Below are 26,245 nucleotides of genomic sequence, written 5' to 3'. Positions count from 1 at the left end.
CCAAAACCACATTAGCTTTTTTCACAGCCATATCACATTGGCAGCTCATAGTCATCCTATGATTAACCAATACTCCAAGGTCCTTCTCCTCTTCCATTACTTCTAATTGATGCGTCCCCAACTTAGAACTAAAATTCTTTTTATTAATCCCTAAATGCATACACTTACTCCTTACACTTCTCACTATTAAATTTCATCCTATTACTATTACTCCAGTTTACAAGGTCATCCAGATCCTCCTGTATAATATCCTGATCCTTCTCCGAATTGGTAATACATCCCAGCTTTGTATCATCTGCAAACTTTATTAGCACACTCCCACTTTTTGTGCCAAGGTCAGTAATAAAAAGATTAAATAAGAATGGTCCCAAAACCGATCCCTGAGGAACTCCACTGGTAACCTCCCTCCAACCTGACAGTTCGCCTTTCAGTAGGACCCGTTGCAGTCTCTCCTTTAACCAATTCCTTATCCACCTTTTGATGTTCATATTGATCCCCATCTTCTCCAATTTAACTAATAATTCCCCATGTGGCACGGTATCAAATGCCTTATTGAAATCTAGGTAAATTAGATCCACTGCATTTCCTTTATCTAAAAAATCTGTTACTTTTTCAAAAAAGGAGATTAGGTTGGTTTGGCACCATCTACCTTTTGTAAAACCATGTTGTATTTTGTCCCATTTACAATTGACTTCAATATCCTTAACTAATTTCTCCTTCAAAATTTTTTCCAGGACCTTGCATACTACAGATGTCAAACTAACTGGCCTGTAGTTACCCGGATCACTTTTTTTTTCCTTTCTTAAAAATAGGAACTATATTAGCAATTCTCCAATCATTCGGTACTACTCCTGAGTTTACAGATTCATTAAAAATTCTTGCTAATGGGCTTGCAATTTCAGGTGCCAATTCCTTTAATATTCTTGGATGAAGATTATCTGGGGCCCCCAATTTAGTCCCATTAAGATGTTTGAGTTTCGCTTCTACCTCAGATATGGTAATATCTACCTCCATATCCTCATTCTCATTTGTCATGCTACCATTATCCCCAAGATCCTCTTTAGCCTTATTAAAGACTGAGGCAAAGTATTTGTTTAGATATTGGGCCATGCCTAGATTATCTTTAACCTCCACTCCATCCTCAGTGTTTAGCGGCCCCACTTCTTCTTTCTTAGTTTTCTTATTTATATGGCTATAGAACCTTTTACTATTGGTTTTAATTCCCTTTGCAAGGTCCAACTCTACTCAACTTTTAGCCTGTCTCACTTTATCCCTACATGTTCTGACCTCAATTAGGTAGCTTTCCTTGCTGATCCCTCCCATCTTCCACTCCCTGTATGCTTTCTGCTTCTTCTTAATCACCTCTCTAAGATGCTTGCTCATCCAGCTTGGTCTACAACTCCTTCCTATGAATTTTTTCCCCTTTCTTGGGATACAGGCTTCCGATAGCTTCTGCAGCTTTGATTTAAAGTAATCCCAGGCCTCCTCTACCTTTACCAGAAGAACTGGTGTCTAATTTTGTTCCGCTTTAAAAGTCAGTATGTAAACCTAAATCTAAAGATAAAGTTTACTCGTATCCAGTCTGGGGAAGTGAGCCAAAATTGGATTTATCCTCTGAATACTAGCCAGAATATCAGCTATTGTGCTCACACTAGTTGCAGCCTGTTAGGCTGGAGTGCTAAAAGTGTTAAATGGAGTCAAGAACAGATGCCGCCTGACAAATGGTGTGAAGTCATACTGTCCAGTTCACTCTTTACACACTGATCAATCAGGAAGGGACTTTGGACTTACTTTTTATTTGGACAACTTGAAAAGCAGGGGGTGAGATCACTATTGTATGCCAAAAACCCTTGTGAAGAGTCAATGAGTAAAGAAAACACAAAACTGATAGCATGAAGTAAGCCATGGAATGGGAGTAAAACTCAAATGACACTTTTCAAACATATATTAGTATCAAACTGTAACAATAAGATACATTTAGAAAAAACAAAAGCAGCTGTAGAGGATGTTGGTGCTACTTAGTCTGCTCACTGATTACAAAAAAAGGAAAAAAATAAACCATTGATTAAAGAAGTAGGATGCCTGTGTGTTATTGTCTGGGTATACCACAAAGAGGACAGGAGACTTGTTATGGGTCTTAATCAGGCCACAACTTTATTATATAGATGTCTGGGACTACCAGGCAGATAAAGTGTACAGTGCAGGCAAATCCATGCTTATTCAAATCAGTTCTCCGCGACTTACACCAGCCCCCCCTCTGTTTAATCCATGATTATTCAAATCAGTTTTCCGGGGCTTTCACCAGCCCCCCTTTGTTTCCATCCAGGTACCCCAGCCAACCTATAGTTTGGACCTTACCATCCACCAGCCTCGTAAGAGGGTTAAGGAGGGCTATGAGAATTGGGGGGAGGAGGGAGGACTGTTAGGCTCCCTGCCATACCAATCATAGGAGTCCCCGAACCCCCTCCTCCGTTCTGTTCCTTTATCCAGTACCTCCTTTTAAGTCCTTTACCAGGCCATGTATCTGATCACTGGCTGCCCTCCCTATGGAGTACCTGCAGTGAACATCCGCCCAATATTACAAAATAAGTTGCGACATATGACCTACCACCTTTTCTATTCACCAGAAAAGGTCCATCCTCACACCTGCTGTGAGGAAGGCAAAAAAAAACACACTCCACCGAAGCCAATTCTGGTGGTGATGGAAAAATTCCTTCCCAGCCCCCCTTTAAAAGGGGCGACTAGCATAATACCCCATAGGCTGACTCCTGTTCCCCTTAGGTGAACTCACTGAGTTTCTGACCTTCTTTCTCTCCCCCACCCCCGCCCACCACCCAACCACAAAGCAGAGCTGCCCTTTTTTGGGTAAGCCCAGACAAATTCTGCCCCACCTTTAGTTGTGGTGCAGTCATTCTGTGTAAATGATACAACACAAATACAGTACAGAAGTAGGGTTCAGCTAATCATGTATGATCAGAAAAATAAATGAGCTGTGACCAAACTCCACTGTTCTTTTGAATAACCTGGCTTGAAATCTTGCTATCCTATTTTTGTCCATTCTCTCCTTTTCTTCCAGTATCTAAGCTCTCACAATACCCTATTACCTCCACCTTCACATCATCTCTAAAATTCATTCTCTCTCCTCCATGTGTACTGCATAAGTCTCTGTCCACTTTTGCTGATCTCTCCTGTCTTGACTATTGCAGCTCCTTCCTCTCTGCACTGCCCACATCTCACTTATCTCCACATCTCCAGCTACTGACAAATTATCTGTCACTTGGACTCTGCCACTGCTATCTTACTATTGTTTCAACAGCTTTCTCTTTCTGCATTAAATTCAAACCTCTCATCCTTGACTTCAAGGCTATGCACAATTATGTTCTTTCATATATTTCTATCTAATCTATCTGCCCCATTGTATCCTCCTACTCTCACTTGTACCTCTTCTCTACACGCCCTACCCCTCTTCATTCAGATCTCTTGTGAAAAACATATTTCTGCTTTGATGCCTTTCACCATGGAGACAAATGAATTAAAAAACCCGAGTTTTGAATTTGGTTTTGGACCTTTTTCTGGTGCATTATGTGCTGAACTGTTCTGTCTTATATAATATGCAAGATTCTTTGGACAAGGATAATTTCTTCCTGTACCTTTTGAACAACTCCAAACACACTGATAGAGTTTAATCATTGTTTTCCCTCCACAATTGTAAAGTAAAGCACAATATAACCTAAATAACTGTATGGAGAGGCAATATGTTTTCTTAGTATCTATTCATTACACACATGCTGACTAGCAATTATGGCAAACTAAATTGTTATACATTCCGTAACTGTCTTCTTAGAAATTTCTTATAGTGTGACTTCAAACAAACAAAAAATGTTCAAAAGATTAAAAGGCCTGGGAAGTCTTTCAGTAAATTCCATCTGGTAGATACATTTGCCATTTCTGAAACTAAGCATGCCCAAAGTCTCACCAAGCTGTGACACTCTACAAAAACTCAAGCTGAGTGAGAAGGAATTAGCCTCTCTGGCACACAAAGAACATGTGGTAATGTACCATGTTCCCCCCATCCCTTTCATGTTTGGATTATTAACATCAATACAGCTTCTGGGTAGCTGTGCTTCAGTGTCATGTTTCAGGATGTAATTACCCTTACAATAATAAAGAAAAGGAAAATACTTCAGTTGTTTATTTTCCATGTGCATGTTGCAGTTATAGTGAAATCAGTTGCTGTAAAAGGACAAAAGAAAAAAAACATGGCAAGTTTTATGCTAAATCTTGAATGAAAAAGCTTCTTTCACATAGATTTTTAGTAGTCTACCCAGAGAAATGGGAATAATAATGTGAATTCTGGAAAAACTAGATCTATGTTCAGAAAGAAAGGTTATGCTTAGATAGGTATACAGTCTATCTAAGCATAATAAATCTACAGTAAAATCATGTCACCTGGAAAATGATTTCAAAACATTTATAGTAGAATAAGAACTAAATAAACTGCAAATGTTTTCCAGTTCCCTTGAAAATAATGCACTTTCTTGTTACTTACATAAGCAAATTTTCAGAGAGCTTCCAGCTGTGCCTTGTCAGCCTAAGGACCAAATGCATTCTGCTGCTTTTCATTTTCCCAAAGTGAGGTTTTTAGTTTTCTGAATAACTTATTAGATAATTCTCTGCACACAGAAGAGAGCAGCGCTTGTCCCCAGGGAAAGAAGCTATTTCAGACTTCACTAAGGAGTCATCTAACATGTTTCAACAATCCCTACTGTTGCTCTCTTTGTTTTAAAGATATCAGTCTGATTTTGTTTCATTTGCAACCGGAGACTAAATGACACCAAGCAGAATCTACTGTTAGGTTAGATTACCAGGTAAAATACATTTTCCATTTTCAATTATTGCTTATAGCATGGTGTGGAATGGCTTAAACTACATGTTAATAATGTGATGTTTAATACTTTGCAAATATGTTTAAAAGTTAACAAGATTAGTTCTTTATAGCAAATACTATGTATAAAAGCTTTTCTAAATTAAGAAAGTATGCAGTATTGGTTGAGCTGGGCTTCTTTGTTCCATACGAATGCTTGGGATAGCTAATCATAATTAATTTCTATGCAAATTAATTTCACTAACAGTATATTAATGTTCAGAAATAATTTTAATCCTCCTGCATTGTGAGAGAAAGCGATTAACTCAAAGAGATTTCTGAACTTACTCTGAATAGAGTCAGATAAAGAAAGTATATAATACTCTCTGGGGAACGTTTATAAAGGATCATGTGTTTAGAAATTAACTATTTCCTATCACAAAGCAAAACAACAGAAAGACTGAACACAGTAAGAAAGAAAAACAAAATAAGTGACAAACAAATTAATTACACATTGTAGATGAACAGTAGAGAGGATGAAGAAACTTATACAAGCATGACAAACATTTCTGTAGAAAATATGTCCTATTAACTCATAGTGTATATTTTATCACTTATCAGGGAAAACTGTTGTTTAGTGTATTAAGCAACAATTACAAGAATATATTAATTTCAACACAAATAAATACTAGATGCCCAAGTCACAGTGTTGGTGATATGCAATGATTTAGTTATTTTAATTGTTCAAATCTAATTTTGTTTCAATTTTCATTTTATTAAAATTTGACTACACTATGTTAAATATTATTTTATGTTTGATAATTTAAGAGTATCAATAGTGGGCTCAAAGGGTAGTACCTGTTGATTCTATGGCCTTTTCTTATCTTACAGGTCAAGGACACTAGTTGGAAAAAAACTGTAGCATTAAATTTTTAGTCAGCACTGAGAAATTAATGTCCTTGATGCTAAAATATAGCACTTGAGTTCACATGTATCAGTAGAAACTGATTATATAAACTAGTTTCACTTTACCTTACAGAAACTGTAGTTACAGTGCAGTTTTACTCTTTGATACCTGTAACTACTACTACATTCACACAACTGGAAGGATAATTCCAAAGATAATATAATGCAGCTGATAGAGCTGAATTGTAAAAATACATGCATGAAGTATGGGAAATGTATAATAAGTATTTCTGTAATTTAGGTAAACCTCTGATAAAATGAATGAGTGGTAATTAGCTATCAGAACAATCACTGTTTATTTGCAATGCAATTCTTGTGTAACTACAATTTCAGAGTAGCAGCCGTGTTAGTCTGTATTCGCAAAAAGAAAAGGAGTACTTGTGTCACCTTAGAGACTAACAAATTTATTAGAGCATAAGCTTTCGTGAGCTACAGCTCACTTCATCGGATGCATTTCCGATGCATCCGATGAAGTGAGCTGTAGCTCACGAAAGCTTATGCTCTAATAAATTTGTTAGTCTCTAAGGTGCCACAAGTACTCCTTTTCTTTTTGTAACTACAATGTAATTACAGTCACAATATTATTAAATATAACCTAAAGATTTATAGATTCATAGATACTAAGGTCAGAAGGGACCATTCTGATCATCTAGTCCGACCTCCTGCACAACGCAGGCCACAGAATCTCACCCACCCACTCCTACAAAAAACCTCACCTATGTCTGAGCTATTGAAGTCCTCAAATTGTGGTTTAAAGACTTCAAGGAGCAGAGAATCCTCCATCAAGTGACCTGTGCCCCATGCTACAGAGGAAGGCGAAAAACCTCCAGGGCCTCTCCAATCTGCCCTGGAGGAAAATTCCTTCCCGATCCCAAATATGGCGATCAGCTAAACCCTGAGCATATGGGCAAGATTCACCAAAATTCTTTCCCATCCATCAATCAGATCCCATCCATCTAATATCCCATCTCAGGGGATTAGGCCTATTTACCCTGAATATTAAAGATCAATTAATTACCAAAATCCCATTATCCCATCATACCATCTCCTCCATAAACTTATCAGGTAGAATCTTAAAGCCAGATAGATCTTTTGCCCCCACTGCTTCCCTTGGAAGGCTATTCCAAAACTTCACTCCTCTGATGGTTAGAAACCTTCGTCTGATTTCAAGTCTAAACTTCCTGGTGGCCAGTTTATACCCATTTGTTCTTGTGTCCACATTGGTGCCGAGCTGAAATAATTCCTTTCCCTCTCCTGTATTTATCCCTCTGATATATTTATAGAGAGCAATCATATCTCCCCTCAACCTTCTTTTAGTTAGGCTAAACAAGCCAAGCTCCTTAAGTCTCCTTTCATAAGACAAGTTTTCCATTCCTCGGATCATCCTAGTAGCCCTTCTCTGTACCTGCTCCAGTTTGAATTCATCCTTTTTAAACATGGGAGACCAGAACTGCACATAGTTCTTTAACTGTAAAGATGTCACTGAGTGCTTGATGTCATAAAAAAACATGCTCAAGACTTCTCCTTACAATCAGTTCTTTCATTCAACCCTTTTGAGGGTTGGCCATCTATAGTTTTGTAATCTACTGAGCAGATTTATGGACAGTCAAAAGAATGCAAGTCAATTACAAATCACAAAGATGATTAGGCCGCTTGCCCTTGGTCACATCTGCAATGTTAGGTATCAGGAAATAAGCAAGCTTTGAAAAAGGCACCAATTAGGATATTTCATGAGTTTCTGTGTGTTGGCGTGTTCATTAACATTTGTTTCTCATAAGAAAAAGGGACTAACATTGAGTGTGACAGCACATACAGCATAATGAAGGGTGTAAATCTAGTAATCAAAAAAGGCACTTGGGTATAATAGATCCTGGATTCTGTTCACAACTCTGCCACTAGTTCTGTATATGAGCTTGGGTGAAATATGTAACCTCACTGTACCTCAGTTTACCCATCTGTAAAACAGGAATAATGCATACCTACTTAATTAATGTTTGTTAAAGTACTCATACAGCCTCAGATAAAAGTAGTTAATTAAAGGTTATTATTATAAAGAGGTAAGTACAAATTTACTGTTCTAAAACTTATTTACTACTAACTTCCTGTAAAAAACCAAAATATGAAAATTCTGCTATGAGTAGCATGAAAAACATGGAAGCCACCCGTCAAGGTTCCCTCCCCACTCTGAACTCTAGAGTACAGATGTGGGGACCTGCATGAAAGACCCGCTAAGCTTATTTTTACTAGCTTAGGTTAAAAACTTTTCAAAGGCACAAACTTTGCATTGTTTTTGAACAGTATGCTGCCACCACCAAGTGATTTAGACAAACAACAGGGAAAGGACCATTTGGAATCCCTATTTCCCCAAAATATTCCCCCAAGCCCTTACTCCCCCTTTCCTGGAGAGGCTTGAGGATAAACAAGATGAGCACAAACCCCTTGGATTTTTAACACCCCAAAAATCCAATCAGATTCTTAAAAATCAGAGCTTTATTAGAAGAACAAAAAAAAATAAGAGAACAACTCTGTAAGATTAGAATGGAAGATAATCTTACAGGCAGTCAAATTCAAACAGAGAATCCCTCTAGGCAAAACCTTAAGTTACAAAAAGACACAAAAACAGGAATACACATTTCCTTCAGCACAGCGAATTTACAAGCCAAAACAAAAAAAAACCTAACACATTTTTTAGCTAGATTACTTACTAACTTTACAGGAGTTGAAGGGCTTGCATCCTTGATCTGTTCCTGGCAAAGGTATTACACAAACAGAGAAAAGACTCTCCCACCCCCGCCCTCCAGATTTGGAAGTATCTTGTCCTCACATTGGTCATTTTAGGTCAGGTGCCAGCGAGGTTACCTTAGCCTCTTAACCCTTTACAGGTGAGAAGATTTTGCCTCTGGGCAGGAGGGATTTTATAGCACTGTATACGGAAAGGTGGTTACCCTTCCCTTTATATTTATGACATCACTCTATGCTTTGTATCAAGAAAAGGAAAACGTGGCAAACCTGCAGTATGAAAATGACCTGACACATTAGCAGAAAAAAAATCATGGTGATTAAAAAACTGTTTAAAGATCAAGAGACTGAGGCAACATCTTACAACTATCTATGCACCAATATAAAGGCATTATTTGAAAGGGGATGTGCTGACTTCATTTTACTAAATTACAGCAACTGCTAACTTGTTATTCATCTGTCAAGGATGGTCAATCAGACTTAGTGACATCCTCTAACTCAGTATTATTTACAATTACACACATTATGTATACAGTCAACATCACAAACCAAAATCTAGTTTAAGACAAAGGACTATTAAAATCACAGAAAATATAGGTTTTTGTGGGTGCTTCATGTTATAAGAACTAGAGTATGAAAACTTAATGCCCGTGCATTTGTACTGTAAATATGGGATTATGGCTTCCAGTTTTTGTACCAGAGAAAAGATCTAAATTTCTCATGCTCTGACATTAACCCAAGATGTCATGCAAGCAATCTCATCACTAATACTGTCCAAACACAAAAAAATCACAGCAATTTCCTAGAAATATTTTTTGATTAAATGGATACCTAAAAAGACATCAACTACTTAACTTTACCTTTCCTAATATTAAATGTACTAGATGTCTTCTATTTCAGCATTTTAAATGGATGCTGCTACTGTAATTTGTGAAACTGCAAATATTAAAAGGAACTTCATTTTTGCCACAGTTGTTGGGATCCCAAAATATTGCCATTTTGAATCCTGTTTTAAATGAAGTCTAGTTCAGGTGAAAAAATTATTCTAGCTCCTAGGGCAGAGGTCCCCAAACTATGGGGCGTAACCCCACTAGGGAGAGCACAGAGGAACATTGGGGGGGGCATGGTGGGGCCCAGGCCAGTCCCCACAGGGTCAAGGGAGGGAGTGCCACCCAGCCCCACTCTGGCCCTGGCTCCTGGCCCCAGACCTACCCCCAGCCTTGGCCCCCGACCATGGCCTGGCCATGGTTTCCACTCCCAGCTCTGATCCCAGACCTAATTCCTGCCTCGGCCCCTGGCCATGGCTCTGTTCCCAGCCCCAGCTGCATTCCCAGCCTCAGCCCCCTTGCGCCTGTCCACACCTGCCTCCCCAAGCAGTGGCCCCACTCCTGGTCCTGTCTTCCAGTTGGGGGGTGTGTGCAGACCAGAGTAAGGAGGGGCATGGCCTTGAAAAGTTTGGGGACCACTGTCCTAGGGTAATACAACACTTTCTTTTAAGGCCATGACTAATATTCAAAAGATTCTGGACACTTAACAGAATTTAACTAAAAATTTCATTTACAAGAAAAAAAGGTCAGTATGGCCAAGGAAAGCTAGTGCCAGAACAAAATCTCTAACATCATCTCCCCAAAACACAAATAAAGCCCTACCGCACTATCATAATCTATTATTTGCCAAGCTCTAATGAGCTCAGTGCTTTACAAAGCACAAAGATAAATACAAACCGTGCTTGAAGAACTTAGAAAAAAAAGGAAAGTATTTGCTTTAAGCCTCTCTTGGAAGGATGCCACAGATTTAGTCTAGTCTATAAAGATGGCGGGTTCTAGCCCACGAAAACTTATGCCCAAATAAATTTGTTAGTCTGTAAGGTGCCACAAGGACTCCCCATTGTTTTGTTGTTGTTGTTTTTTTTTTTTGTTTTTTTTTGTTTTTTTTTAAAGATGGCAAGGTGTATTCCAAATCACAAGTCCTCATCAGAGAAGGCCTCATTTTCTCATCTTTGTAGGATAAGAATGTTAGCATCTACAAGATTGTCACAACAAGTCAGAGGACAAAAGCTGGTGAAATACTTGTCATAAGTACCTCTTTTTGGAATGCATTCCACACTTGAAAAACAGCTGTGTGACATGCTTGCTGTATTCCAGAAAATGCTGGAATCATGTCTAGTGGGGTTTTTTTTAACCCTGCTTGTTGGTGACAGTAAACATAATTTGATGACTGTTTCAGAGTACTAACTCCAAAAATACAACAAGGAGTCTGGTGGCACCTTAAAGACTAACAGATTTATTTGGGCATAAGCTTTCGTGGGTAAAAAACCACTTCTTCAGTAACTCCATGATCTTTAGCTATTTTGAGATGTGTTTTTAATAGTGTAGGGGACAACTCAATATGGAACAATCCTTTTGGATTATAGTCCTTGTGTTCTTCACTAAAGATGATTTGGGACACAACAGAAAGAAGTGGATTTGCCAATGTGTGAAGAACCTCTCATTCCTGAGTTGCAGAGGTCAGGCAGCCATAAGCAACAGTGGTGGTCAAGGGTTGGAAAAAGTATTCCTTTAATTACAGCCATCAATGAACTCTTGTCTCCTGCCTGGGCTGGAGGCACGATTTGTATCCAACAGAAAACTAACAATTCTCACTGATAATACAATTAACTGAGTGTAGCCTTCATTGATTTGAGATCTACCATACCATTCTCTCACTAGAAGAGAAAACCTACAATGGCAGCAGGCCATAAAAGAGAACCAGTTTGGGAATAAGAACCATTCAAGAAATATATGTTTGCTGATGATGTTTTAAAGAAAGTCACACCAGTCAACTGGTGGAGGTCACTTAAGCACTTGGATTCAGAAACTGTTGAAGTGATAATCTCACTTTTAACAGCAGTAGCTTCTTCTGATGGTGTAGAAAGAATATTTTCTTCCTTTGGACTAATTCATTCCAAATTGAGAAATCGTTTTGGACCTGAAAAAGCAGGAAAGCTGGTTTTTCTTTTCCAGATTATGAACAAACAGGAAAATGAAGGTGAAAACAACTGAGTTAGCAGCAGAAGACAATATTTTAAATTTCTTATGTTGATCTGGCTGACATAGTCAATTTAATTTTTTTTAAATATTTCATTTCACTATTTTCATTTAACTATTTTATTTTATCAAAAACAAACCTGATTTTAAAAAACTTGAATGTTTAACTACATTCAAAAATTCATATGCTTGTTTTGCTAAAATATTATACGTTTGCTGTTGAAGAAAAAAATCCAGAATACATAACTTTGTTGTTTTAGTTAAATAAAACAGTTTAAATGTCTGTCTGGTGATGTTCTCCTCCTAATACATCATGGCAAGAAAATCCTCCAAATATTAATGATTAACCTGTTAAATTGGAGATAGTTCACCTCCCAATGACTTCATAAATATCTGCTTCAATTACCTTTGGTAAATGAAATCACCAAACAATCATTCGTTTTCTGATATAGCTGTAAAACTAGTCTGAAAAGTTTTTAAAATAAATCACTTAAAATGCATAGTGTGTACCTTCTAAAAATGAAACCTACATCTATCTCTAAGTTTTGAAGAATATGTATTAAGGTTATAACAACCAACAAGAATTCACTTTTATGTAGAAATCTATGATTAAGTCGAGTCTTCCTGACCAATGATTTAAATCATGATTTAAATCAAATCCACCCTGGAGCAGTCTAAGCATTTTCTGAAAACTGTGTTTTAAACTTGCATTACATGACATATACTATAAAAAGCTGTATATATATATATATATATATCACTTTTTCTTTTTTAGGGCACTGCTTGTGAAGGGAAAAAATGCAGACTGCATCTTTACTTTATTATTTCCTGCTTCTCTTTTGGTGTATTGATTTTGTTGAAAATCAAACAAATGAAATTCCTAGGCGGCAAAGAAGGAGAATGCGCTATAGAGGATCAAGAAAGGGTTCCTCAGCAAACCACAGACCAAACAGACAACCACAGATTAAGACTTCAACTACTGTTACTGCAGTACCAAGCGTTTCCCTTATTAATATTGATGATGGCATTACAGAAGTATTTGACTCTCTTATAGGTTTGGGTGGACATGAATCCAGTTACAGTGTCTTACCAGGTAAGAAGAGAACAACGATGTTTTGCATTTTACCTCCATACTTAGAAACCCTCCTCACTGTAGGCCACACTTTTCCTTTGCTTTAAAAGAAATTAATGCAACTATAACTTTAAATCACTCTCTCACACACACACACTCACTCACTGGTAAAAAATGATGTGAATGAAGAGTTAAGATGGTATGTAGAGTTGAGCAAAACTCAAATGTCGGCAAACCAGAAAATTCACAGTTAAAGTTGCCTATGCAAACTTAACTCTGCTCTCTCTCAGCAATGCCCCAATATGCTCCATTAACACACACACCTCTTTACTCTGCCAACCCCATAGCTGCTGAAATGTACAAGTGCTTTACTTCCTTTTACAACCCATTCACATTCACCCACAGGATACTATCTCACACTATTAAAGGACAAAAAGGTTGCCCACACCATCTTCCCTCTACCTTCTTTAAGCAATATCTTAATATGCACATACTAGCTCTCGGCACTACTAGATTCAGGAGGTTCCAGATCCTAGTATACACCCACACAATTAGCCACTCCCCAGAAAGAATACCACATGTATACAATTTAAAAACCATTTCACAGCCTTTTACAACAACCTTACACTTACTCACAGGACACCCTCTCACTTTCACTTAACCATCACTAAAGCATCAGAATCTTTTCATATTCCACCTCACTTCTGAAAATATCCTTTATAATAAAAGCACTATTTACCCTTCGATTGACATAACCTACACAATTCTGCATAGAAATTATGCATGTTGCGTCCTGAAGGTACACATGCACTTCTTCCCTTTTCTCACACACAAGAGGGTAGGAAACAGATCTCCTCATATCACAGTCACACCTCTGTCACACACCTCAAAGTAATCCATAGATGTTGCAAACACACCTCTACCAAGCACAGCTAACTACAGCATCCACCATATAGTACAGTTAAACCTGACGTTAACCACACTCACTTTATCTGGAGTACATGAAGACAATAAAAGCTTAGACTGCTCTCATATTCTAGCTTGCTACTGTTAATACCCTTCTTAATAAAACCTCTGTGCCCTGCTAATTATAGAATGCACACAATTCTGCACTGAAATGATATATCCTGAAGATATACATGCAGCTCTTCCCTTTTCCAACACACATCAGAGGGTGCAAAAAATAGACCTATAATCATAATCATTGCTGTCACACACCACAAAGTAATCCACAGACGTCCTCACCTCACAAACATGCTTCTACCAAAAAGACCCAACTGCCTCAAACATTTAATGTAGGTACACCTAATACACTGACCGCACCTGGAGTGTATCCAAATAATTTCCAATGGTTATTAGCCCGCTCCAGGGGAACAGAGGGAAGATGGGGTTCAATGGTACACTGGCAGATCTGCAGGGTAAAGGACGGTTAGGGTTCATTGGAAGAACTGGTTGTTCAGAGGGGTTGGGGTGCACTGGTAGAGCTGGGGAGTTAGGGTGCAGGAGAATTGGAGTGCACTGGCAGCACTGTGGGATATAGGGGGTTTTAGACTCATACACTTTAAGGCCAGAAGGGACCATCATGATCATCTAGTCTGACCTTTTGCTCATTGCAGGCTGCAGAATCTCCCCACCCACTCTGGCAACTGGTCCATAACCTTTGGCTGAGTTACTGAAGTCTTCAGCGAATCTACCATTTATTCTCATTCACACCAGCAAGTGACTCATACTCCTCACTGCAGAGGAAAGTGAAAAAAACCCAGGGTCTCTGTCATGCTGACCTGGGGAAAAATTCCTTTCCAACCTTAAATATGGCAGTTAGATCCTGAGCAAATGGGCAAGACCCACCAGCCAGAGCCCAGGGAAAGAATTCTCTGTAGTAACTCGGAGCCTTTCCCATCCCACTTCTGGCCAATGGAGACATTTGCTAATAGACAGAAAGAGGCCATATGCCAGTGTAGGCAACCTGATCATCCCCTTCATAAATGTATGAAGCTCAGACTTAAAACAAGTTAGATTTTTTGCCCCCACTACTCCCTCCCCTTGGAAGGCTGTTCCAGAATTTCACCCATCTGAAGGTTAGAAACCTTCATCTAATTTGAAGTCTGAACTTGTTGATGGCCAGTTTATATCTATTTGTTCTTGTGACAACACTGGCTCTTAACTTAAATAACACTTCCTCTCCCTCCCTGGTGTTTATCCCTCTGATGAATTTATAGAGAACAATCATATCACCCCTCAGCCTTTGTTTTGTTAGGCTAACCAAGCCCAGCTCCTTAAGTCTTCTCTCACAAGGCAGGTTCTCCACTCCTCTGATGATCCCGGTAACTCTTTTCTGCACCTGTTGGGGTGCACTGGCAGCACTGGGGGTGTAAGAAGGTTGAGGTTCAGGGTGATTGGGGTTCATTGCAGGACAGCTGGGAAGTGCAGGGGGATGGGGAAGCCAGTTTGGTGTGCACTGGCAGAGCTGTGGTGTGCAGGGTAGTTGGTGTGCACTGGCACACGTGATGCAGGGTGGTTGGGTTGCACCGGAAGAGCTGTGGGGTGCAGAGAGGTTGGAATGCACTGGCAGAGCTGAGGTGCAGCGGTTTGGAGTGCACTGGCAGAGCTGTGGGGGTCAGACAGGTTGGGATGCACTGCAAGAGCTGGATTGTTGCCATGCAGGAAGGTTGAGGTACATCGACAGAGCTGAGGGTGCAGTGGGGTTGGAGTGCACTGGCAGAGCTGAGGGGTATCATGCCTCCCCCACACCTGAACCCCCAATCTATCTCGCTTCCCCTACCATCCATCTCCATTTATCCCCCCACCCAAAAAACTCCCTCCGCTTGCAACAGCCCCAAACCCCTCTTTCCTATTCCTCGAATCACCTGCTCCCCTAACACACCTCTCCTCCCAGGAAGAATTCACATATCTATTTTCTACCTTGAAATACTTTGATTACATTCCCCCCAAAATAAAATTGCCACATGTGGACTCTCAAATTGTAGGAACATCCAGTGATTCAGTCCAAAACTTTTGTCTTAGAAGGAGATTTGTCATTAACCCATCCTTAGATATGTTAATGGAATGTTGAGTTCAGAGTCTTCAAGAGGTCTGTTACTCATCCAATCATTAGTACTTCTCAGTTTAACGGTACAAAACACCAAAAGGAAACTTTTTGGGGGGGATCCTGTAACTCAGGAACCCATTGGTTAAATAATCCCAAATTTGGATCACTAACACCATATAATGCTCTCATGAGGCACATCGAATTTCAAAGCAAGCCAATTAACAGTTCAGATTTTAGAGCACTTACAAGATTTAAGCTTTAAAGCATACAAAATAGCAGGAAAGGAAACCTTCTAGACATTTTTCGGTACCGGCACATCAAAAACGTACATTTTGTAATACCATTCTCAATTTGGGTCCCTCAAAGATTTAGTGGCTGCCATGCACTACCTTGCATAAAACTTGACAGACTGAGACCATTTTGACCTGTATCGTACTAATAGTTTTATCTCTAACTCTGGGGGAAAAAAAAACCCACCTAGAAATTTTTTTAAAAAACTTTTTTTTTTTTCTGAGCCTACATCTTTGGAACCCTGGCTCAAATGACACCCTCCTGAGGCACACCAGTTTCAAAGAAATCCAACTAAAGCATGACAATTTTTGAGGACTTAGAAAGCTTGATCTTTAAATAGATGTCATCAGCCAACCTTAACTATAGTGGCATTTATACATATGCATATAAACCTTAATATTAGGCAATACTACCAACACCGCCTCTAACAGACACACCTACTTAAATAAAAAAATAAAAGTTTTATAATCCTAATTACTGCAGTACTTTTTTTTATAATTTACTGTGTTTAGTTCATGAAACTTGTTAATGACAATCATTTCTGCATGTCTATAAGTCTCAGAGAGGTTTTTTTTTTTAACCACATAAGAGTAATATTTTCTGTAATTTTCCACACACTGACTGCACTTTACGTAATACATTTTTTTCCTTAGCCTGACTAATGTTTTCATAACCTCAAAATATCCAGTAGCTTTTAAGGTCATGTAATAATGTTCATAGCTCCTTTCTTAATATATCTGGTAAGTCAATTAATGGCTGCTCACTGGTGCCCTAATGGCAATAGTATTAGTGATACTCAAGACCACTTCAGATATTTTCCCAAATGTTAAAAAACTTAATACTTAAAATATTCCTTGAACTAAGTGTTTTGGGTATACTGTGATTGTTTTCTTAATAAAATAAATTAATAGCTCTGACATAATGGCTCTAAATCTCAAAAGATTATTAGAAATGATATTCCATGTCAGATATGCTATCAGTGGAAAGACTGAGCCTCACAAGCATACAAGACACATTCTTATGAGACAAGATCACCAATCTCAATCCATATTTATAATCTGGTGATATTTAAAAGAAGTTGAATATAATGACACAGGAAGAGACAAAATCTTGGTACTGTATAAAAATAGTGCATGTTATTTCAGGGTCTACTTACTGATTCTTTAATCTAGAGCATCATGCCTGTCTAGAAATTCTCCATACTAAAAATCATTTTGTAATATGGAGCGGAGGGACTTGCTGCCTTAGGGAACTAATAATGGAGTATTTCACCTATGTTTATTAAAATCAGACCCAAATCATAATAATTTGATGCTTGTTTAGTGGTCTCTATCCTGGTCCTAGAAAAACCATCACAAAAATCACTATCACAGTTTGCATATCCAAAAGCACTAGTTCACGTTATGAAAATTTTCTATGTCTTACAGGATGTGTTGCATACCCAGAGAACTTTTGAGACCTTGTGACTTAAATGGCAGAAAAAAAATTTATTCACATTTTCTAGAACAATTCACTTTTGGTTTGGACCTTCTTTCAGACTAAACGAACCATCTCAAAACAAGCTTGAAAATAGGAGGTTTTAATGGAAAGGCTGACAAAAGTCTGACTGTAATAATTTCAGTGGGTGCTAATATAATGCATTCATAATAGATACTACTTACATGAAACCTTTCATTTGAAAACATTCTTTAAATTAAATAGAAGAAAAACCACATAAATAGCATCTACTCTATTTAAGCAATTCTCATCTTTCTGTCAGAAACCATCAGTCATGCTGAAATAATGCATGGTTTCCTTCACCCCCAGTTCTGTCCATTTCTGTTTATCTAGACTTTTACCCAAAAGTTGAGGTAAAGCCACTGGTCTTATTTTAGTTGTAATGCAATACTGGAGTTGCACCATATTTCCAAAGATTGAAAGTCCTGTGCTTAGCTGCCAAAGATTTCAACCACAAGGTATTATTCAGTCTATTTTATAAAGTTCAAAATTTTAGTTAAGATCAGATTTAGAAGTGTCTATTAAATAGTAGACCTGCTATCAATTCTGCTTCAGCAATAGAAAAAAATCTTACATTTCTGTTGCTCCAAAGCACCCCCAGATCTTACTCTCCTAAATGATTACTCTCCTCTCCTCACTCTTGCATAAGGCCAATTAAAGACCATTTCTATTAAGCACATGCATGAAAAGGAATGGACACAAATAGAATATCAATAATAGTAATCAGCTATCTGCATTCCTTTGTGTGTAAGATCATGTACACAGAGATGAAATAAGTAAGTAAAATGTTTCGTTACCAGTAAGGCAACTTTCCAGTCTCGTTTCTTGTTTATGGGCTAAGTCCTGCCTGTAATGTAGATCAGTGTAATGGGAGGTACAGTGTTGCACTACTTCAGGGGGTGCAGTCTTTCCTACTCCTTGCATTGATGGTCCTGTATGGTGTGTGGATAAGAGGGGCAGAGAGGGCCATAGTTCAACCTCCTCTCTGCCCCTTATGGGATATCATGAATCCCTGAGGAACTAAGGATGAGGTACAGGGACTGCAATTCTACCTGGTCCTTATACATGTCAAGCAAGTTACTTGCTCCCGAGTTATCATTGAGCACATGCAAAATGGCTAGGCGGATTTTGTCCCTATGTGTATAACACCGCCCTTTAAGAGATTTGAATTTAAACAGAAAGCAATATTAATAATTGAATATATACATCTGCAGAAAGAAGCCAAATCCTAACTCAGTCTTCATTCAGACAAAACTTTCCTTGACCTCAGATATTGTCAAATAACAAAAACAAAAGAAAAATTTTGAAGAAAAGCAGAGGTATTTCCAGCTCAGATAGGATATATGCTACTTTGCAGCTGCTGGGTTTTTATTTTTTTTTAGGGGCAAGTGTACTGTTCTTTGAGTTTCCTTTGAAGATGTGATAAATGAAAGGTGGGGGGTAGCTCCCTTTTATGGGCACCCAGCCAGCCAGTTAGCTATAAATCCTTCTTGGTAGTAGTTCTGTACTTGCTTTACCTAAAGCAGAGGTGGGCAAACTATGGCCCGCGGGCCATACCCTGCCCAGCCCTTGAGCTCCTGGCCGGGGAGGCTAGCCCCTGGCCCTGCCCCTGCTGTCTCCCCTTCCCCGCAACCTTAGCTTGCTGTGCCACCAGTGCTCTGAGCGGTGGGGCTTCGAGCTCCTGCTGGGCAGTGTGGCAGCATGGTTGGCTCTGGCCGGGCAACATGGCTGCCAGTCCTGGTGCTCTGAGTGGCATGGTAAGGGAGCAGGGAGCCGGGGGGTTGGATTTGGGGCAGGGAGTCCCAGGACAGGGAGAAGGGGATGGTTGGATGGGGCAGAGGTTCGGGGGGGACCAGTCAGGGGATGGGGAATGGGGGGGTTGGATGGCATGGAAGTCCTGCGGGGCCTGTCGGGGCGGGGGTGAGGATAGGAATTGGGGCAATCAGGGGACAGGGAGCAGGGGGCGTTGGATAGGGGGTAGGGTCCCAGGGGGCTGGTCCCGGGAGGGGGCGGTCAGGGGACAAGGAGTGGGAAAGGGCGGATAGGGGGCAGGGGCCAGGCTGTTTGGGGTGGCACAGCCTTCCCTACCCGGCCCTCCATATAGTTTCGGAACCCCGATGTGGTCCTCAGGCCAAAAAGTTTGCCCACCCCCGCTGTAAAGGGTTAAAAAGTCACCCTGCATAGATAAAAGGAAAAGAGGGGCACCTGACCAAAGGGCCAATGGGAAGGCTAGAACTTTTTAAAATTGGGAAAAGAACTTCCCCTTTGTCTGTCTGTATTGTTCTCCCAGAGAGCAGAGACAGGGCTGGAACTATGCTGTAAAAAGCTTTGGCCCAGGTATGACAGATCACCAGATCATATCTAGAAACTACTCATTTGAAACCCCATATATGTAAGTAGATCAGGAAATGTCTTGGAAGACATGATTGGGTTCATCTCTTTTATTTCTTTATGGCTTGTGGACTCTTCTATGCTAACCCCGGGTGCTTTTGTTTAGCTTGTAACCTTTAAGCTAGACCTCAAGAGAGCTATCTTGTTACTTAATCCTTGTAATTTTTTTTTAAATCTAGCAAAAAGCCTAAGTTCCAAATGTATTTCCTTTCTTTTTGTTTTTAATAAAATTTACCTTTTTTTAAGAACAGGATTGGATTTTTGTATCCTAAGAGGTTTGTGAATATGTTGTTTAATTAGCTGTTAGAAAACAAAGGAAATCAGCTGTTGCCTTCTCAGCTATTCTCTGAAGGGGGTGTGAAAGGGCTTGATGGTACCCCACAGGAAGGAATTCCCAAGTGTGCCTTCCTGGGTTCTTGCACTTGAGTGGTGGCAGCATCTACCCATCCAAGGTCAGAAAAAGATGTAACCTTGGGAGTTTAATGCAAGCCTGGCGTGGCCAGTATTAACTTTTAGAATCCTTGCGGGCTTTGCTTCTGCACTTGAAGTGCTGGAGTGGGGAATCAGCCATGAGAGGAGAGTATATGAAAAAAAATATAATGACCCATTACAGAGCACACAGAAAGCTGCAGTCAGGATCTTAACAGTGAGTATCTCCCTAACAGCTGTATTATGGATACCTGGGTGAAATGAGGAAGGGCATCAAATACCATTTGAACCCAGATAATTTCCTCTCCTGCTAGCATAGTTTGAGCTGCTCAGAGTGCAAGTGAATAAAGGCTTATGCTAATGAAAATATTGATATAAATCTATGGACTGTGTAGGCCTTTTCAGAAAATAACAGAAAAGAAATTAGATGTAATTGTTTCAAGAACTTACTATTTTTTTTCCCCTGAGTACCTCAGCTCCATGGAGGGTCCTAGAATGAAAATTCACACTATGACAGAATTTTCTCTTTCTCCTTCCCTCTATATCAGACAGTCTTCACAGTGGGAATTAGGAAGCAATAAGTCATCCCTAGGAAGGGAGGAGGATTCAATTTACCCCTGAAGAACTGAATAGGAATTTTAAGGGTTTCAGGAGTACCCTGTTGCTTTAACAAACAGTTCATCAGCAAGACTCTACAGCCTTTGAGAAAATGTGGATGGAGTTCTCTGGAGTAGCCTTACAGTCCTTCTCATAAGATATGTGTGATCTCTCCACTCACAAAAACACTGTTCTCTTTACAGTGTAAAGTAAAGAGAGGAGTTGTACCTGAGGCTTTGAATGTATGTGTTAAATGCACCTTATTCCTCTGTAGCGTCTGTTCAGATCTAACACATGCATTTCTATTTAGGATATCTGCATTCAACCAGAACAACAACAATACCACTTCCTAATATAAGAAGATCGTGGATTTGGGGATGGAGGCCTGGTTAGTTCTACCACATTTAGGGTTAGTTCTAACACATGTAGAGTTAGAACTACCACATTTGATAGAATGTGTAACCAAAGTTTCATTTAGAGAATATCATGCTCTGAAACTCCCTTAGACAAGAAGGGTGGTGAATAGACAAGATACTTTCAGTGAGAAGAGGAAGAGACCTACCAACTGTGAAGCTGAAAGATGGCTTTATTAGCCCACAAATCAAGCTCATGACAAGAACCTGCATATTGTCAGAGGACTGATAAGAGTGGTGATCCTCAGGAATCTTATATGATGATGATGATGAGAGATTCTCATGGGTTTCTTATGGTGCAGCATGCCTGCAATCACTGAGTGCTCTTTGCAAAAGTATTGATCTTGATCTAACTGATCAGGGCATATTGAAAAAACATCAGAATGTCCTTTGCTTCAACTGACTTTGCCCTGATGCACGTCCCTTGTAATGCCAACACTTACACCACAAGTGATCATTTGTGAATTTCCTCAGATTCCAAGAGGGTGTTTATCACCCTTCTTAGAATAAATGACTGTCGCTTCTTTCTCTCAGCTTCCCAGAAGATGGGCTAGGTAACACTAGATATTGGCTCAGGATAGATCTCTCTTGTACATGCTGTGTGCGTGTGTGTGGACTTTGAGAGCAAGTTCCACTTTCCTCTAAATCAGATCTGAGAACCAAATTCTGAGGATTAATGTGAAGGTCATTGTAATAATTATGGCCTGTTTCACAATCTTCTTTACCATCTTTACTCTCAAGTGGTTGAGAGGGAAATAGCATAAAGAAGGATTTTTAGCCCACTTCTGAAATAAGGGGACAACAGCCTGAATTTTGAATGTCTCTTCCTCTTCTTTTGGCTTTCCATCTGGACTTACATGCAAACACATTAATCAACAGGCTTCCAACCTGGCCTGTGGTGCACCGAAGATTAGATGATATAGACTGTATTCCTTGGGTTCTAAGCATGTCTTGTTGAGCTAGTCAATCTTGATTTTCCTACTTGATGTAGGGTTCCAAGGAGTAGATCAAGGCTAATTTTCTAAGTAGTGATGAAGGCTGATAGTCCAAAGTAGGGGACAGGTTATATGCCTCTCTGGGCTATATCTGCCTCCAGTCATATTTTTTATTTGTATTATGGAAGTGCCTAGGATTGACATGGACCATTGTGCTAGGTGCTGTATAAACACAGGACAAAAAGACGATCCTTGCAGGAGTCCAATTATATTTCTACTATCTGGGGTCTGGCATCTATACTGATCATCAGTTTCTCTGGACCCATTCTTAGACAATTGTTATGTAACATTAAGAATGAATAAACCAATTGCTGACAGGAAGTGAATCAAGAATTGTGCCAGGTAGCCACACAGGAGAAAAACTAGTTCAGAGAGTTGATTTTAGGATAAATATTTGGCGAATCACCCCCTATCTTCTTCTGCGTCACTTCTGAAATAAAGATGGCTTTGGATAGAACTTAAATGGTAGATTTCTCTGTGAATCCTAATGGGTGCTTCCACTTGTTTGTTCAAAGCCATATTTCTCAAGGTTTTCGCAATGGCTGCTGGGCCCTGTCTAACATGATGAAAAGTTATCAGACATTGGTGACATATATTCACCTTGGTGGATACAGACATTGGTGGATACAAGTGGTAAGGCATTTGTGAATATCCACGTAGAAGTTATGAGTCAAAAAAGGAGTACTCTGTATAGAAAATGCTTCTTGTCGCAGAAAAAACTCTAGTGCCTTTGGGTGAGTCTCCCTGATCATATCTCCAGAAGGTTTATTTTCATATTCTGAAGTTTTGGGAAGATAATAAGGTAATGGTAAATTTCAGTGTTTCCGTCTGGAATACTGATCGCCTTCTGGACTTGTTGAGAGACCTGAAATCTAGAATGGGCTGCATGCGATTGTTTCTTCTTTACCACAAACAATACTGTACCCTTTCCAGAATATCAGTCTCTCCATGGAACTGGTTCTGTAGTTCAAATATGTAGGAGATAGACTACTGCAGTCTTCATCTTCTGATGTTATGAAGAGTCTTGTTGATAGTGTTGGTTTATTTTAATTTGGGATAACAAACTTGTCACTGGGACAATGAGTTTCACTGAATATCCTTCCCTGATTATCTGAAGCACCCATTTTCTGATGTGCTTCACTCCTAGATAAAGGCCTATCCTGAAGCAAGCCCTCATAGGAGGGGTAATTTGTCCAGACTTTGGAAACCCAAAAAACAAGAACAGCTTTGGGCGGGATGAAGAATTTTAGTGTGTGTGCGCGGGGGAGGGAGGGCTGTTTTTGGGCACTTTCTCACAGTTGAGCATAGATTTCCACAATAAGAGACTGCAGCCAATGCTCTGAGGGTTGAGGCTGCTGTATCGAAGTTCAGTCTGAGTGATTATCTTATTCCCCTGCTAAGGGGTTTGGCAGAAATACTACCTCAACTGGTATTACTATGCTCTTTAACAAGGAGGCCACAGAAGGCATAACTTTAGCCAGAAAAATGAAGACCTTATCGTCCTTAGATACAAGATAGGACTTTAAGGGAATTCCTACTCCACCTTCACATACTTATAAACCAAATGAGGAAGAATTACACAGCAGTCACACAATTTTTCAAGGTTACGGTCTTTGAGTTTGTGTGTTTTTACTGTTGTATTTTCTAAAAGTATAAGCACCTATGAAATTAAATCCCCATTTATATGTAATTCTTCAAAGTCTGGTGAACTGTCTGAGGTATCTCAAAATCTCAGCTTTAAAGATTTCTCTTTCTGTTTAGAGGATCTTAAAACCTCTTATAAAAGGTTTTAAGAGTTTTTACTCTCTCTTTTATTGCTGATTGTGAACAATATCCTTCACCAGTCCCCGGGCCAAACTCCTGAGAGAAAGGCAGGAAGGGCTCTGTGAGGGGGAAACTACATTACCAGGGAGACTGAAAGGAAGGAAGGAGTCTGTAGGCATGACTCCTGCATGCCTCCATAAGGAAAAGGGTAGCCACTTTATGACTCCTGTGGGACAAGGGAGGCTGGATGGGAAGTGGAAATACATCCATCTCTCAGGGAGGAGAATGTGAATCACTTCAACCTATACTACTCCACTGCTTGGTCTGGACTGTGTGGGGACTGACCACAGAAAATAAGTAGGTTTAGAGTAGCAGCTGTGTTAGTCTGTATCCGCAAAAACAACAGGAGTACTTGTGGCACCTTAGAGACTAACACATTTATTAGAGCATAAGCTTTCATGGGCTACAGCCCACTTCATCGGATGCATAGAATGGAACATATAGTAAGAAGATATATAAATATACACATACAGAGAAGGTGGAAGTTGCCATACAAACTGTAAGAGGCTAATTAATTAAGATGAGCTATTATCAGCAGGAGAAAAAAACTTTTGTAATGATAATCAAGATGGCCCATTTAGACACCCTTAAATCTTTTACTAAGTGGCCAGAGAGGCTGAAATGTTCTCCTACCAGTTCCTGACATCAGGAATCATAACATTCAAAAACCGGTAGAAGAACACTGTCCAATGTTTGGTTTGAAAAAAACCTACCCCCAGTTCCATGACAATGATTCTGGCCTGTTCTCAACAAAAGGAGCTTTCATGCGGCCTGCTCAACTATCTTGGGGTGGATCTTGCCCACACTCTAGTTAAGAGCTGGGTTTCACTTTGGCCTGCTGTCTTTGACTGACATTTCTGAGAAGGAGAGTAGTGTCTTTCAAACCCTCAGAAACCCAAAATATTTTTTCATTTTAACTGTTTTGAGGAGAAAAACCTCAAAGCCACTGAAGAAACAGATACATTTAGTTAAAAATCTTAAAAATCTTGTGAAAATTCTGCTGCAAAGGAAGGCCTTCAGCGTGCTACATGTGCTGCTTGGAGGCTAGGGTGGCCACCGCCATGTCCCTAGAATACCGGACCTTCTGGTATTTCTGGAAACAGCGTGGGCCCACCCTGACCAATATGACCTTGCAAAATGCACAATGCATGAGGCACATTGCATTGACGACACCATTTTGAAGAGCCTGTCACTCCACACCCACTGGCATGACCTCAGCTGGTGCATGTGAGGTCACACCAGCAGGTCTGGAGCAGCAGGCTCTTGAAAATGGTGTTTCCCATCTGTGATACCAGATAAAACCATAGCCGGTTCTGTCTCAGTACAAAACCATAGAAAAAAAATCATTGTCTGGTTTAAAACCTGATGAGTCAGCTATCTACTGGAGGCAGAGAATTCGCAAAAATTCTTCCTGAGGGGTGATCTGAAGCTCTGGGTCAGAGCAAAGTTCTGATCAGCTTTCTGTTGCCACAGACAGGGAACATCTCTCCATAAAGACACTCAGACATGGAAGGGATTAAGTATAGAAACTATAACCAGTTCCCATCAGATGTCCACATCATAAAAGCTACCATCAGAATTGATGCTAATTGTCCCCTCTGTAGGCAAAGCAGGGAGGCCAAAGATTGAACAGGACATGCATAACTAACTATACCATCCCATCTCCCACCTTAATGACCCTACCGGTCAGGATTGAAGCACAGTGGCAAGGCAATGTGAGAGCAGCTGACAAAGATTCTGCCCATGTTTAAATCATTTTTTAGAAAGAGAATTTTTATTTACAACTGTCAATCTGGCATGTTTTAATAAACACTAAACTCACTTAAGGCTAAATCCTGATTCTGCTGTGGTCAATGGGCATTCTTCTTTTCACTTCAATGAGCAAGGATTTGGCCCTGTTCTGTTCAGGTTCTTATACTGTGCTCATCACCTTAGAATCCGTACGCTTTCCAGTCATGCATTAAGCAACATGACTACACATCTTTTACATGTTGTTTGTTCTCTCATCCTTTCCCCACAGGGAGATGCATGTGCAGTGGAGTCTCATGGTTTGGAAGTGTGTGGGTCTTTTTTTGTTTTTTTAATAGAAATA

The 26,245-nt window shown here is 39.7% G+C and overlaps 2 protein-coding genes across 5 annotated transcripts in view; one reads left to right on the top strand and one right to left on the bottom strand.

Annotated features, from left to right (window-relative positions):
• The window catches only part of LOC119859060 (centromere protein P), a 327,648-nt gene that overhangs the window by 86,049 nt on the left and 215,354 nt on the right, over positions 1-26,245 (bottom strand). The gene's annotated exons all lie outside the window — the stretch shown is intronic.
• The window catches only part of ECM2 (extracellular matrix protein 2), a 39,108-nt gene continuing 17,448 nt past the window's right edge, over positions 4,586-26,245 (top strand). Inside the window, exons 1-2 of one of the 3 annotated variants that reach the window (XM_038410689.2) lie at positions 4,586-4,868; positions 12,371-12,688. In XM_038410689.2, the coding sequence (XP_038266617.1) occupies positions 12,394-12,688 (295 nt within the window). In that variant the 5' untranslated portion in view covers positions 4,586-4,868; positions 12,371-12,393. The remainder of the gene's footprint in view (positions 4,869-12,370; positions 12,689-26,245) is intronic. The other 2 variants (XM_043518840.1, XM_043518841.1) reach the window with 2 other exon arrangements.

Source organism: Dermochelys coriacea, chromosome 7 (assembly GCF_009764565.3).
Source record: "Dermochelys coriacea isolate rDerCor1 chromosome 7, rDerCor1.pri.v4, whole genome shotgun sequence".
Taxonomy (NCBI): domain Eukaryota; kingdom Metazoa; phylum Chordata; order Testudines; family Dermochelyidae; genus Dermochelys; species Dermochelys coriacea.
This window is presented reverse-complemented; position numbering and strand designations above follow the sequence as displayed.